The sequence below is a fragment of the Bos indicus genome, chromosome 19 (genome assembly GCF_029378745.1).
Source record: "Bos indicus isolate NIAB-ARS_2022 breed Sahiwal x Tharparkar chromosome 19, NIAB-ARS_B.indTharparkar_mat_pri_1.0, whole genome shotgun sequence".
Taxonomy (NCBI): Eukaryota; Metazoa; Chordata; class Mammalia; order Artiodactyla; family Bovidae; genus Bos; species Bos indicus.
In genome coordinates this window covers 56,784,174-56,800,344 of record NC_091778.1, presented here as the reverse complement: position 1 = coordinate 56,800,344, position 16,171 = coordinate 56,784,174, and the positions used below count along the sequence as shown (strand labels likewise).

General features: G+C 46.0%; 1 protein-coding gene across 3 annotated transcripts in view; it reads right to left on the bottom strand.

Moving 5' to 3' along the window:
• Positions 1-16,171, bottom strand: part of RNF157 (ring finger protein 157) — a 74,995-nt gene that overhangs the window by 16,442 nt on the left and 42,382 nt on the right. For all 3 annotated transcript variants that reach the window (XM_070774045.1, XM_019981495.2, XM_070774046.1), the window contains 9 exons: positions 10,335-10,423; positions 8,253-8,399; positions 7,059-7,176; positions 6,436-6,502; positions 6,105-6,148; positions 5,636-5,683; positions 3,098-3,169; positions 2,072-2,231; positions 1,834-1,946 (listed from right to left, as the gene is read on the bottom strand). In XM_070774045.1, the coding sequence (XP_070630146.1) occupies positions 1,834-1,946; positions 2,072-2,231; positions 3,098-3,169; positions 5,636-5,683; positions 6,105-6,148; positions 6,436-6,502; positions 7,059-7,176; positions 8,253-8,399; positions 10,335-10,423 (858 nt within the window). The remainder of the gene's footprint in view (positions 1-1,833; positions 1,947-2,071; positions 2,232-3,097; positions 3,170-5,635; positions 5,684-6,104; positions 6,149-6,435; positions 6,503-7,058; positions 7,177-8,252; positions 8,400-10,334; positions 10,424-16,171) is intronic.

The following is a 16,171-nucleotide window of genomic DNA, read 5'->3' as shown; positions in this document are numbered from 1 at the left end:
ATGTGTTCTTTACGGGAAATTTGGAAAACATCTAAAAATGGAAAGAAAAAAAATAACTGAGTCACCCAACTGATAGCTTTCGTCAGCCTTCTAGTGTATTTTCCTCTAATTTTTTTTCCTCTGTACTGTTTACACAGTTGTGATCAATCTGTAAATAATAATTTTATACCAAGCTTATTTCACAGAACATAATATTTTCATTCACTTGTGTCCCTTTTCATAGATACCATACCTTTCCTAATTCTTCCACTGGTGGTGGCTAGTTAATTGCATCCATTTCCCGCTGTAAGCAGCATGTTGATGCACATCTGTTCATTTATTATGCACACATCTCTTTTTTTCAGATCATTTTCTGGGTATTAAATTCTAAGACCTTAGATTACCAAGTCCAAAGGTTCTTTTTTTTTTTCCCGTCAATTATTAATTTTATTAAATCTTCACTCTATCACACACCTTTTTTATTTTTATAAAGCCATTTTAACATTTAATTTTATTTGTATTATTATTTTTTGGCTGTGCCGTGCAGCAGGCAGGATCTTCGTTCCACAACCAGATCAAACCAGCGGCTGCTGCATTGGAAGCACGGAGTCCTAACAACTGGACCACCAGGGAAATCCCCAGGTACAAATGTTTTTCAAGGCTCTTGATATATATAGCTGTTTGTTTTTTTACAGTGAACTTTCTAGGTATACTCCTATAAGCAGGACAGAATACCTATTTTAATTGCTTCTTGGACAGCATGAGGTTATCTTTAAAAAAGGAAGTTTCTTAATTTGAAAGGTGAAAAATGGTCTCTCATTTTAACCAGCATGTTGTTGATTTTTAATGTGGTTGACTTAAAATTTTAATGTGTTTGATCATTAACCAGCTATGTTTCCTGTTTTGAGAAATTTTTTTATAATATCTTTGCCCATTTATCTATTGTTTCATTCAGGTGAGTTATTCTAGAGATCCTAGCCTTTCCTCTGACTACATTTTGTTGTGCCTACATTTTTTTCTTTATAGGATTTATTGATTGTGTTTTAATTTGGGCCATCTTTTACATATCTAAAGTTTAAAGTTTCTTATGTGATAAAATCTACATGTTCTTTTTTTGGGTTGTTTTCAGGCTTAGAGAACCCCCATCCATAGTCAACTGAAGACTCATCTGTAAAGTATTCTGGGTTTTTAAGGCTTGGTTTGCTTTGCCTTTAGGGTAGTTAACTAGTTCCTCCACCTGGAATTCATGATCTGATTAGGCGTGAAGTGCTAAACTAACTGATTTTTCTTCCCTAAATAGCTACCTAATCATTCCAGTACCACTTACTGAATAATTAATAATTAATCTCTTCCACTCACATATTAACCTAAAGACAAGACCTTCTAGTCTGTAACTACAAAGCTTGGAAGCTTTGCACCATCACTTACACTACGAGACCAAGGTGAATTATTTCATCTACTTGGCTCCTACTATCTGAAGCCATAAAACGGAGTAAAGAAAAAGAGTCACCTCTGAGGATTCAGATAAAAATAGTAAGTTGAATCTAAACTTCAAACAATCATCCTCTTGTTTCTGCCTGGGGGCGTTCCAGAACTGACCCCACCTCTGGAGTGAAACAGCAAGCCGCTGGCTCTAGGGATGGTAAATATTAACTGGACACTGAGCTCCCAAGGTGGCAAGGGAGGTTTTAATGATCAGAACATCATTTTCCACTGCACTATAGGCTGGTTCTAACACAATGCGATCTCGGCCAGCTTACTCAATACTTCAGAGTGCCAAGATTCACTTACTTGCTGCCAAGCCACATGAAGGACAGAAGGTGGGGGGAAAAAAAAAAAAAAGGCCCAACTTACAGAATGCTCTTCTGAGTCAGACGTCTGGGATGAGAGGATAGGGTTGAAGCTGGCTGGGGACAGGGGGCCCAGTTTTTTCCTCATGGCTCGGATTTGGAGCAGTGCCCGGAAGGCTGTGAAGAGGGAAACAGGTCATCAGGACATGGGGGAGTCAGGAGGGACTAGAGCCTCCACGGAAGCCAGCCCGGCTGGGGGGCGGGGTGACCTGGGGGGCCCAGCGGGGCCTCGGGGGGCTTACGCAGTCGGCAGATAGGGCAGTTGTTGGCTTGGTAGCGAAGGGTGTCGGCGCAGGTGTTACACAGGCAGAGGTGGCGACAGGGCAGGATCAGCGTGTCCCGCACGTCGGAGAGACACACCACGCACTCGGCACTGTTATCGCTAACCTCGTCCTCAGCCACCTGTCGGGGGCGGGGGGGGCAGACAGCCAGTGTCACAAAGACTCTCATGACCCATGGTTTATTTTATTATTCATCTGTTTGTTTCATGCGGATCAGTTTTAAAGTCTTCACTGAATCTGTTACAATAGTGCCTCTGTTTTTTTATTTTTATATTCTGGTTTTTTCACTGCAAGGCATGTGGGATCTTAGCCTCCTGACCAGGGATTGAACCTGCAACCCCTTTGTTGGTAGGCAAAGTCTCAACCGCTGGACCCCCAGGGAAATCCCCCATGGTTTAGAAGGCAGCTCGCCTGCAGAGCTGAGACAAGTCCTGTGAACAGAATCTTGCACCTGCATTGAACTTCATGGTTTACCAAGTGCATGTGCACGCCCAGTTTCACTTTCGGCAACTGTGTGTGCCAAGCTCCTCCTCTGGAGCTGAGATCTGGTCCTCTCCATCAGTCAGAGCTAAAGGAGCCCAGAAGGCCACACAGGGGAGGGGGCAGCGACAAACTGAGGGTCCAGGGAACTAGGTGAGCAGAGCCCCGTAGAAGAACCCATCCAAACCAGCCCATTTTTTCATTTCCAAATTTAAATATAATTATAATCATCTGAAATGAGGAAGAAGAAATACCCTTCTAGGACCAGACAAATTTCAGAGTTTGGTGTGCTAAATTCCTAGATCCTGGCTGGATCAGGATCCTCACCCTGCCTCCTGGGAAGAGGACATTCAGAACTGTGGATGGGGGACTTCCCTGGTGGTCCAGTAGTTAAGACTGTGCTTCCATTGCAGCGGGTCAGGGTTTGATCCCTGGTAGGGGAACTAAGAGCCCATATCCTGCAGGGAAAGGCCAAAAAAAAAAAAAAGAACCATGGATGGAACTTGCCTTAGACTCTTGCGTGTTGTACTTGTTTTCAATCCCATAGATCTCCTGAAGGAGGTAGCTGACCCCATCCACCTAAAGAACAAATGGAAAAGTGCAAGGGCAGGCTGGTTCTAATGAAAGATAAAAGCGGGAACTTACACACCTCCACCATGAACCTCCTTCGGTAACCAAGGACTACAGATTCACAATGGAAACACTCAAAGGCCTGGACAAGCACAGGATGCCCTTATTTACTTACATGTTCTCTTTGGGAGGGGAAAGAAAATCTGATGTTTAATTCACCCACTCTTTTGTCCAACAGGGAACACGAACATTCATAAATACAACAGAAATCCTTGTACTGTAGGTCACTATGACAGAGCCCAGAGACTAGGCAAAGGGTGGAGGACCACAGGTCAAAATAGACGCATTAGCTAGCTGTGGAATGAAAGCTGAGCTTAGACCGTATACAAAGGAAGGAATGGAAATGAGAAAGAAGAAATGGGCAAGGAAAAGGGGGGAAGGGAAAATGCAGACGCTGAGAGAGAGCAGGCTCTGGAAGGAGGTCTGATTGCACCCCTCCCCCTCTACTGAGCCACCCCCATCACCGACAGGTGGGCAAAATTACCCGTTAGTCCTTCCAACAGCTGACTCATTGGAAAAGACCCTGATGCTGGGAAAGACTGAGGGTAGGAGGAAAAGGACACGACAGAGGATGAGATGCTTGGATGGCATCACTGACTCAATGGACATAAGTTTGAGCAAACTCTGGGAGGCGGTGAAAGATAGGGAAGCCTGGCGTGCTGTAGTCCACGGGGTCGCAAAGAGTTGGATACGAACTTGGCAACTGAAAAACAAGTCCTGCCTCTTAAAACCCCAACTTCAGGGCTTTCCTCGTGGTCCAGTAGTTCGGACTCAGCGCTCTCACTTCTGGGGCCCAGGTTCAATCCCTGGTCAGGGAACTAAGATCTTGAACGCTGTGCAGCTTGGCCAAAAATTAAAACCCCAACTTCAAGGCCCAGTTCGACTCAGACAGCCTGAGCCACGTCTGCCAAAGCTGGCCCCTCCCTCGTTTCCTCATGCTTTCCTCATGCCAGTTCATTCCTCGCTCCCCCTACCCCCAGTGATCCCCTCCCCAAAGGCCCAGTCCATTATCAATTGCACATTCTAGTCTCCAGTTAGACTAAGCCTATTGCTGATGCCAGTAGAGCAACAGGAGAAGGGATGAACCAACTCCCTTGCAGTACCCAAGCCTTTCCACCCCATGCAGGCGTCCTGGAGAACTAGGCCTCCCCCTGAGGCAACTCACGAGGCCCCGCCTTTCCAGGCAGCACCCCGGGGCTCAGGCTCTGTCATCTCCTCTGCCTCTCTTAAAACTTGCTTTAAGGTAGTGATGATTCCGGAAAGGACATTATCAACAAATTCATACTAAGGTATTACTGACGACTACTGACCTCACCAAGGGCGGAGAGCGCTTAGTACCTCAAAGAATGAAGAACTAGAATTTCATGAACCTACAGCCTGTTTTACACAGAGAAGTAAGTCAGAAAGAGAAAACAAATATATTAACTCATGTATATGGAATCTAGAAAAATGACATGGATGAACCTATTTGTAGGAAAGGAATGGAGATGCAGATATAGAGAATGGACTTGTGGACCCAGGAGGGGAAGAGGAGAGTGGTATGAACGCAGAAAGTAACATCAACATATATACACTATCGTGTGTCAAACAGAGAGCTGGTGACAAGCTGCTCTGTAACACAGGGAGCCCAGCCTAGCGATGTAGGGTGGGGGCAGGGGAGGGAGGCGCAAGACGGAGGGGATACATGTATGATTATGGATGATCTGCATTGTTGTATGGCAGAAACCAACACAACATTGTAAAGCGATTTTCCTCCACTTAAAAACATTTTTTTAACAAATGAAATTAAAAAAAAAAAAAAAGAATTTCAGATATTTGTTGGCCATCGTGGGGGAGGGAGGCTTTCTTCACATCTCAACTGAGGCGTACCCCGCCCCACACTCGACCGCCCCTCACCCTCCACATGATGAGCCACCCTCGCTGGGTGATGCCGCTGACTCCACTCTCCCCTCCTGCCCTCCACGGCTCTCCCCCAGCCTCAGGGGTCAGGGCTTCCAGCAGACACCTGCATAACTTGCCCGTCACCCTGAAAGGGGGCAGATGGCCAGCAGACTTTGAATTTGAGAAAAGAAATGTTGGGACACGTTAAGCCAAGAGCTCTAACTGGCCCTGAATCAGACCCTGATAGTTTTATTCTTTTAGCTGGAAATGTTAGTTTCTCAGCCTGGCCTTTTCAATGAAAAGAGTTCTCCCTAAACCTAATGTCAGGAGACAAATCTCGTCCTTTCAGGCCACCCAAGTCGTTTCTAACACAGAAAAGCATCCCTTTCTGCTTTTCTTCTTTGATTAAAAAAAAAAAAAAAAAGGCAGGAAGGTGGGAAAAAGAGCGCTTAGCAGAAGAGTGGGGAGAGAGAGAGAGAGAAACAGAGAGCAAAGTCGGGAAACACCAACAGTCCCCGGCCCTCGAATACTTACCACTTGTTTCTGTTTGAGGGGCTTGACACAGAAAGTGCCATCTGAGTGCTGGAGGGAAAACACAAAAACACGACAGTTATGACGAGGAAGAAGGGAGACCAGCTGTTCTCCTGTTACTTCTCTCAATTAGGCACGTTCTTGGATCCCCCCAGCCCCATCCCTCCGGAGAGTGGAATGACAGATTCCTCATTCTAGAAGGGTCCTCAAGCATGTAGTCTAGCCCTTCCGATTTAAGAAGACAAAACGAGGCCTAAGGAGTCGAGGGGCATCAGCAAGCTGGTGGCTGAGCTGGAACTCGGCCCTCTGTGGCCCTGGGTGTGCAAGGGGGTGCTCCCCCCGGCTTCCCACAGCCTCCCAGTCAGACCTGCTCTGCCGAGCCCAGGCAGCCAGAGAAGGGGCCTCCACGTGTTCTCGGAGGAGAGACAGAGCAGTGTGTACCAAAGCAAGGCCCATAACGTCACCCACTGACCTTTTCAAAAGTGCCCAGCAGGACGTGGCAATGGCCAAAATACTCTGAAAGAAAGAAAGGCACACGGATGGGGAAGAAGACTGCTAATGATACAGCTTGACCCCACCCACCTTCCCCGAGCCCCTGTGACCCTCTGGCTTCACAGCAAGGGGCAGGTTAAGTCACCCAGTAGGACTGTCGGTGCCCGAGGAGGCTGGGAGCAGGAGGGATGTGCTGGGATGTGGAAACTGATGCCCACGGAGGAGGCTTGTGGATCTGAGGCCGCAGTTGCTGCCAGCCTGCCTGCCACAAACAGGCCCACGTGCAGCCCAGAAGACGGGAAGCACCGTACCATCGCCTTCATCCACCACGGCGTGGACCACCAACGGGTAAACCTCTCTGTCTAGGTCGAAGCCAAGCTGAAGGGAAAGAAAAGAAAAAGCGAGGGAGGAGGGGGCCTTACATCCCAAGGGCACAGTTATCCACCAGACAGGGAGGCCTTAACTTTGTCGTAGCTCCTCACCGGTCAACCTGGTGACTACCTGGTAGTTTAGCCTCTACATCGTGTCCCACTCTTGCAACAGCATGGACTTTAGCCCACCAGGCTCCTCTGTCCCTGGGATTTTCCAGGCAAGCATCCTGGAGTGGGTTGCCATTTCCAACTACCCAAGTCCATTGAGTTGAAGGCTACCAGTCTCTAAGAAACCTCATAGATGTAAAGGTTGCTAACCTGTAGGTCTTTCCTTTGGGCACGGCTTCCTCAAAATATCCTAGGTTAATGGGGCTGCTCTGGGATAGAAAAATTAGATGTGTCCTTCCCAGGGCACGAAGGCATTAGAAGGCTGAAGGGGAGCACGCCTTTGAGCACCGGGCCGGTCCTGTGCTGCCGGCCGGGGTCCTGAGGAGCTCCCGCGCCCTGCGGGTCTGTGCGTGGAACCTGCCCTGTGCTTTCTCCCGGGGCCGCCGGCTGCTCACCTCCTCTTCCGCCCACTCGGAGGGGTCCACGGTGTGCGAGGGCAGGCAGAACTGCTGGCACACCCCGCGCTTGTAGTGCACCGTCTCCGACTGCAGGCTGTTGTGTCTGGGGATGTAGCTGTTGGTCAAAGTGGGAAGCAAAGCACAAGTTACCATCTGGCCCAGAGGATCTGATGGTTTCCTCTGTTCTGTGTCTGCTATCAATTATCAACAGGCTCTCAGTATAGAGTGGAACAGAAAAAAGAAAAAAGATCTCCTTATAATTTCTTTTCTTTGCCCTTGCTTGGTGATGCTATTGAAGTTACCTATTTAGGGACTTCCCTATGAGGGCTTCCCAGGTGGCGCTAGTGGTAAAGAATCTGCCTGCCAATGCAGGTGATGCAAGAGACTTGGGTTTGATCCCAGGGTTTGATCTCCAGGTCAGGAAGATCCCCTGGAGGAGGAAATGGCAACCCACTCCAGCATTCTTGCCTGGAGAATCCCGTGGATAGAGGAGCCTGGCGGGCTACAGTCCATGAGGCCGCAAAGAGTCGAACATGAACGAGTGACTGAGCGTTGGTGGTTCAGTGATTAAGAATCCACCTTCCAATGCAGGGGACGCAGGTTTGATCCCTGGTCAGGGAACAAAGATCCCACCTGCTTTGGGAAAATGAATCCTCCTGCTGCAATGAAAAGATCCTGTATGTTGCAGTGAAGATCCTGCCACAGCTAAGACCTAACACAGCCAAAAATAAATAAGTAAATAAGTAATTTTTAAAAGGTATCTATTCAACCCACATATCCACAGAAATGTAGCTTAAAAGATTTTTTAAATATTTATTTATTTGGCTGTGCTATGTCTTAATTGGGGTATGTGAGATCTAGATTCCCTGCCCAGGGATTGAACCCCAGGCCCCCTGCATTGAGAATGTGGAGTCTTAGCCACTAGACCAGGAAGTCGACCCGGCCTAATTGATTTCTAACAGCATCGTGATGACCTGAAGGAATATGCTGGTACTTGTCACTGTACCAAGACAGCATAGTTTGAAGAGAAAAAGTGAACAAGTAAGACTGCGTGAGTAAGAAAATCCGAATTCAGGAACAGTTCTCAACCTGAGTGTAGAAAAAGAATGTTTTCCTCCGCAGGGGAGTGCATCAGGCATGGACCCTGGCCTGTGTGGGAAGGACGTGGCTCCCCTGGCCCCTTGTTCTTACCTGGCGATGCCATTCTGGAACTCTTCGGTGGCCTGATAATAGATGGTGATGGCCACCCGAGCGTCCGTGTCGAAGGTGAACTCCACGTTGTAGTGGACTTTGGCTCTGCCCGCCTCTTCCCCGGGGGTCTTCACTTCCTCGGCACATCTAGAAAACCACAAAGACTCGGCATTCGGGGGTAGCCCGTTAACATGTTTATGGTGATCTTTTTTCTTTTCCTTTTCTTTTGGTGGGATCCTAGCTCCCTGATCAGAGATTGAACCCATGGCCCCTGCAGTGGAAGCAAGGAGTCCTAACCACTGAACCGCCAGGGAATTCCCTTCTTTTTCTATTTTATACAAATTTATTTATTTGTTTGTTTATTTTAATGGCTGTGCTGAATCTAGTTGCAGCATGCAGACTCTGAGTTTTGGCATATGGGATCTAGTTCCCTGAGCAGGGATGGAACTCGGGCCCCCTCCGTTGGATACCTGAGTCTTACCCACTGGAGCACCAAGGAAGTCCCTTCTCTTCTTTTTTTAACTGAATCTACTGTGGGCTACCCTCCGTGATCACACACTTAGGCCTCTACCCTCATTTTGAATGACGGCAGAGCACCCTGTTGGTCCTATGGGGGGGATTTAGGCAATTTCTGATACTTCATGGTGCCACCGTTAAGCGCCTTGTGCGTTTGCCAGACTTTTTAAAAAAATAGCTTTTACTTTAATCAAAGTTACTCATGCCATTGTTTAAATAGTTTCCACAAGGCTTGTGACAAAAACGCAGCGGGTCTCTTTCTGCCCGTTTTCCGCTTCTTCACAGAAAACCGCCTTTCCCTCCGCGGCTGACTGTTTTTGGCATTTACCTGCATGTTTTGAAATAACAGGCTCAGGTTACTTTTTCAGCTTTAGGCGTTGTCTATTGACTTTCTCCTATGGGAACAAGGCTTTCTTTTTTAAAGTTCTTTAAAAATTATTATTTATTCACGTCGGTGCTGCGTGCGGGTTCTTCCAGTCGCGGTGACTTCTCTTGCTGCAGAGCCCAGGCTCTAGAGCGTGGACTCGGTACTTGTGGCGCACGGGCTTAGTCGCCCTGTGGCAGGCGGGATCTTTCTGGACCAGGGACTGAACCAGTGTCCCCTGTGTTGGCAGGCAGATTCTTAACACTGAGCCACCAGAGAAGTCCCAAGACATTCTTTCCCTTCCTTCCCTCTGCTCCACACAGGGGTGCTCCCTAACAAAGTGCATCATGATTTTGTTAGCTCAGTACATCTTCCTCTATACTAATGTGAGTCTATCAACATTACTCACAGTTCAGCCACAGAGTAATCTCTAATCATTTTCCTTTTCCTGCATAAGCTTTTCTTAGAGTTTGTGCTCTTTTTTTTTTCTCCCCCAGCTGCTTAGTTCTCTATGCATTAACCACTAATTCGAACCCAAACTCTTGGTGGACAGACTTGCTATCTGGAGGGCAGCATCGGTTTAAAAATCATACGATCTCCGGGACTTCGCTGGTGGTACAGCAGTAAGACTCTGAGCTTCTGCTGCAGGGGGTGTCAGTTCAATTCCTGGTAGGGGAACTAAGATCCCACAAGCCACATAGCGCAGCCAAACACACACACACACACTATCTCAGAGATAGCACAAAGAAGGCAGATGCTGACGATAACTAATGCTGACAATGGTGATTAAACAGCAAACCCAGGGTGTCAGAGGAAAGGCACACGAGATTAAGAATAAACCAAAAAGTAAATATAAGCAGGAAAATAAGGACTTCCTGTGCCAAGTTCAAATATCCCATTTTCACACAGGTTGGTCCAGGTATCTGCATAATTCACTTTCTCCCCCAACAACTCTTTGTCTTGGATAGTTCATCAGGTTGGGATAACCACGATGGCTTTCAGAAAAGAGAAGGCTCCTCACCAACACTGACTGTCTCAGAAAGTTCTGAACGATCCAGGCGCATCTCATGCAAGCAGCCCACGGCCTGGAGGCCGGGTTCTGGGTCTGGCAGAAACAGTCCTGTGGGTCCCCTGGGGAGTCGGCTGCCCCTGCCTGAAGAAGGGCCCCTGGAACCTGGCCCCAGCTGGGAACCTGAACTTACTTGACGAGTCTTAGTGTGTCCTTTCGGATGTTGATCAGGCTCCTCAGAGTCTTCACTGGTTCTTGGGGAGGAGGGGCTGCATAAGGAAACTGTGTCAGAGACAAAGTGGGAGAAGACAGTGTGTTTAGATAGACCGATCACCATAGTAAGTGAACCTGCTCAAGGTCACAGCTGCTGGGAGGGCAGGGTGGGAGCGTTCTGGCGTCCAGAATGCTACATTTATCTGCCTTTCCCATTAGATGAAGCTTATGTGAGTCAGCATTCAAAATGTGGACAACTAATAAAAGCTCCCGGTGCAGCTCCAAATACCATGCGACACACGGTGGCCGAGTTAATCACAAAAGGCTTTTCCGCCTGACCTTACACCACGCGGAGCCGGACCTGCAAGGTCCTTCGGCGAAGCCGCATGGTGTCTGAAGAATTTAGGAACTGCAAACACAAGAGAACCCCAACGTGTGTACACTGAAGGCCCGCAAACAGTGAAAAACAAATTTCCTCCACAGCTGATCATATAAAGCAGAGGGTTTTTAGAAAACAAACAAACAAACAAAAAAACCCATGAGCCAAGAGCTCTTCTAGGGTCATCAAAGGTTTTCAATTGTCCATCGTTTACCTTACATTTTCACGCTCTCCCCCCGTTTAGACATCTGGGTTTGGAGTTGTGAGGTGATGACAATGAGGAAATAAGAAAAGGGGGACACGGTAAAACATTTAATTGGGAATTGCTTGGAGAAGATCAATCAGGGTGATCTACAATGCTCCTGGTATTCTTATAATGCCACTTGGGCAGTAAACATTTTTTACATACAGTTTCCCGAAAACCTACTAGTGTTTGAAGCTTTGCAAAAACGTGGTCCTCCTAGCTCTGAAGAGTCTGGTCCCTTCTGCTGCTTTCAGAAAACTGAACATCCACATGAAACTCTATGCTTTCATGGATTTTTGCTGACTATAACTGTTTTACTTGGGAAATATAATTGAATCTATGGTATTATACATCTGATTTTGTGTATTCAGTGTGATCGCTGATACTTCATGTGTATGAATGTGACCCTTAAGAGAATACATTGAGGGACTTCCCTGGTGGTCTGGGCCTCCCTGGTGGCTCAGATGGTAAAGAATCTGCCTACAATCCAGGAGACCCGGGTTCGATCCCTGGGTCGGGAAGATCCCCTGGAGAAGGGAATGGCTACCCACTCCAGTATTCTTGCCTGAAGAATCCCATGGACAGAGGAGCCTGGCGGGCCCCAGTCCATGGGGTTGCAAAGAGTTGGACATGACTGAGCAACTAACACTTTCTGGTGGTCTACTGGCTAAGACTCCATGCTCCCACTGCAGTTCGATCCCTGGTCACGGAACTATATCCCACATACCGCAACTAAAGATCCAGCATGCCAAAATGAAGACAGGGCCTACTTTAATCAATTCCACATTATTCAATGTTTCCAGTTGGGGTTTTACTTTTTTTTCCCTTAAATGTCACGGTGAATGCCTTGTCCCTACATTTCTGCGTGCCTGCTTGATTATTTCCTTAGGACAAATTCCTAGAAGTGGAATTACTGGATCAAAGAGTAAGCATATTTTTAAGACTCTTAAAACTACGTTGCCAAATTGTTCTCCAGAAAGCTAATTTCAACATTGCTCTCCTGCATGCAGTGTATCAGGAGGCTTTTATATAGGAAAGCTGAAATCCTGGTTCAGACCCCATCTGTGGCCCATTTCTCCACCCCACCCCCGACCATTTTGCTGGGCTGTCACACTAAAGGAATTTAAAACAATTCTTAAATAAGCTTAAGCAAAAAGTAATTAGGCAGGAAATCCTGACACAAATGCTTGTCTATTCTAAAGCCAAAATAAATGACTTTGGGATTAAAATTTTTTTCTGGAGTAGCGAAGTTAATCATATTTATTTGCACGGGTATTTGAGAGTTATCCATAACTTCTACCTGAATTAAAAAAAAAAAAAATAGAGGTTCTCCCTTCACTCTTTGCCCCTTCTCCACATCCTCCCCGCAAAGAAGAAAAACAAAAGGAAAGGGTCGGGGGAAAGCTAGTGTTCCTCATCTCCCACTTAGAATATAACTTTTGATGATAACTGGCAATGGAATGTAAATTATTCAGCGTTCAAGGAAATACATCCCGGGATCAACTGTTTATATAGACAAAACTATCCTTTGTAGTGGGCTTCCCTGGTAGCTCAGTGGTAAAGAACCTGCTTGCCGATGCAGGAGACTCAGGTTCAATCCCTGAGTCGGGAAGATTCCCTAGAGAAGGGAATGGCTATCCACTCCAACATTCTTGCCTGAAGAATCCCATGGACAGAGGAGCCTGGCAGGCAACAGCCCATGGGGTCGCAAGGAGTTGGACATGACTGAGTGACTAAGCATACAGCCTTTATAGTATAATTAAATCCATGCTTACATTTTAGCTCTTTACCTCTCTCCCCCACCACAAAAGAAAACCATTGAAAATCTCTTTAGGAGAAACTAACCTGGTTTGTAGGCTCCTACCTACCAAAGCTTCTGCCTTAGCAGCCTTTCATTAACCCAATCAGAGTCTTATCCGCAACCCTCAGTGCTGGGTGTAAAGAGAGACTTCAAGTGGAGAAGACAACGTCCTGCTCTTTCAGGAAGCAGCATTATAAGGAAGATGATATTGCTACACACAAAAAACGGAACATTAAGCAGAGAAAAGCCAAACCAAAGGGCAACTATAAGGAAGTGACTGTTTCTGGCTGAGGTAATCTGGAAGGCTTCACGGAGGAGGTGGTATAGCACTCAGCCACAGGAACTCTTTCAATGAGTTCCCAGGGGGTTGCTGAAGATGACTTTGTGTGAGCACAAACCTCATTGGCCTTTTATCCTGGTGTTCAGTTTCCTTGTACATTTTTCTTACACCAGCCAGGCGCCACCTGGTGACCAAATGTGGAATTGCCAGTTTACAGAGATCTGATATGGATATGATGTTCATCCCTGAATATTCACTGGAAGGACTGATGCTGAAGCTGAGGCTCCAATACTGTGGCCACCTGACGCCAAGAGCTGACTCTTTGGAAAAGACCCTGATGCTGGGAAAGACAGGGAAGGAGGAGAAGGGGGTGACAGGGAATGAGATGGTTGGATGGCATCACCGACTCAATAGACATGAATTTGAGCAACCTCAGGGAGACAGTGAAGGACACGGAAGCCTGGTGTGTGCTGCAGTTCATGGGGTCACAGAGAGTCAGACACGACTAAGCAACTGAACAACAACAACAACACATATGTATATATTTATACACACATATGTGTATGTGTGTACCAGCCATGTATCCTAAATTTTCTAGCCATCCTAATTTCAAATATTTTGTTAAACTACCCCCTACTTTTGCACATTTTTCTTGTAAAAAAATATGGTCCCAGTGCATATGAGATTACAGAACATCTTTACTTCAGTTGTAAATTATTGGGTGATTCCCAGTGGTCTGTAAAAGGGACTATAATCCAGTCATAAAAATGAATAATTAATTTCAATAAAAAGGGTTTTCAAAGGTACACAATTTGCTGACATTTGCCATTAACTTCGGGCCTGACCACACGCCCACAGAGCAGCCTGGATATGGCCTGCAGGAGCTCACTCAATGGCTCCTGGGTCCTTTAGACTTGCCCCCATCACTTAAAAAAAAACTGCCTATTAATTTATTTTTGGCTGCGCTGGGTCTTCGTTGCAGCCCCTAGGAGTTTTGGTGCATGGGCTTAGTTGCCCTGTGGCATGTGGGATCTTAGTTCCCAGACCAGGGATCGAACCTGAATCCCCTCCATTGGCAAGAGGGTTCTTAACCACAGGACCACCGGGGGGTACCCGCCCCAATCACTTGTTGAAGCACTTGCTTACTTTCTGGCACAGAAAGACGCTCCAGGTTCACCTTCTGCTTTTCTGTCCCCTTCCTCGAACCCATCATGTCTCCAAGGAGCCCTGGTTCCTTTCTAGAGAAGTCTATCTCAGACCATCATGCATTCACTAATCTTTTATTGATGGAACACCTGCTGTATCTCCAGTTTTCACTCTTACAAACAATCATGCAATACACATTCCCTGAAAGGAAACTTAATAGGAAAAAAGGGAGAGGGACATAAAAGAAAAACAAATGAATACAACCTAACGCAGTTTTTTATTTACGAAGCAAAAAGCCCCGAATGCCAAAAATCTGCTTCTGAAGAGAAAGGAAATTATTTTTAGACAAACTATGATGAAAATAGAAAAGTACTGATTTTATACATAGCAGACATGTAACGCTTGTGTCAGAGAAACAAATAATAGTTAATATGGAAATCAACATCTGGGGTCATATGAATAGCTCATTTAGAGCACTTTTTTACATAAGTGCTTGCTTTTATAGATTGTAGGGCTTTTCTATTTAAATTTCAGTTCCTTTTTATTTGATGTTTGGTTATTTTCTCAGCCTTCTCTACTTCCCCTCTTCTCAGTTACACAGTGTGTCTAAAACTTTACCAGTGGATATTTTTAGACTGGTGATATTTCAGAACATTTTCTTAAGATCCGCGTTGGGGAGAACAGTTTACTCTGGTTGAAAGCTGTGAAATGAATACAAATTTCCCTATTTAACTAGCTGTAGCCCTGGGACAGGCTGTATTGTGCCTGCTGTCCACCAAAACGTCAATGAGCTATATTTACAGCAGTAAAACCCCTTTACATTTATTTTCCATCCAATCCTCGTGAGGAATCAATCACTTGTGTAGAAACTGGTAACCACAAAGCTGACAAGATGTGAAAAGACATCCTTTCCACTCAAATTGAAGATGTGAGGGAGACACCGAGAGGGGGTCACAAGATGACCTTGACTCAAAGATGCTCTGTGTTCAGGTCTGGTTACCAAAGGAATCCCTCCAAGAGGGCAATCTATTTATAATCTGTTAACTCTTCAGCCAGGCCCCCTGGCAAGGGGCACACAGGACCAATGTCCTGGCTACATGATATCGCCTCTCAGGTTGACCTTTCCAAAATACTTAGGCCCTTCTATGGGTATGCCCAATAACCCAGTTCTCTCTTGACAGGTGATGACAGAGCATGAAAGATCCACTGCAGAGAAAAGCACCCATCACAAAATCGCCCACGTCTCCATTAACAACCATCAAGGACCCATTTTCTCCCTCTATGATGATTTGGGTCTTGACTCACATTGCTCAGGAGTACTCAGACCAGGCAATGCGTTCTGTGCACTCTGACATCAAGTGCATCAAATATGTGGTTTTGATCACAAGTGAAACCTACTTGACTTCCGGTTCCTGACTTTTAGATACAGAGGGTTCTGCCTAACACCAGCTAATTTTAAGGAGCATTAAAAGGGGAAAAAAAGGGCTTTTAGTAAAGCAGACACCATCATCTTTTCCCTCCAGTTAAGTTGGTAAATAATGACTAATCATCAGAGAAATGACTCCCTTCAGACCATCATTCTATTCTAGATGCCTGACTTTCAGATTTCATCTGGTCAGGAGACTGGTAACCTAGCCTACAAATAAGAATTCACTTTTAAGTAAGAGATTTCAAGATGCCTAATCCTGTATGTAAAAAATGTGCCCAGAAGGATAAGCACCAGCATCAGCCAAAATAGGCATTTTAAAATACACAACATATTTTTTTCCCAAAGAAGCATATGAATTTTTTTTTTACATGAATGTTCTAATGCCACCAAGCGTTAGTTTTCCAGTCTTTTTTTTTTTTCCTAACACAGAGGCATTTTCAACAGGCCAATTATTAAGAAGGCCAAGTGGACTAAAGTCTTCCCCAGTCTATATTTCAAAACTAAAAACTGGGACTTCCCTAGGGGTCCAGTGGCTAAG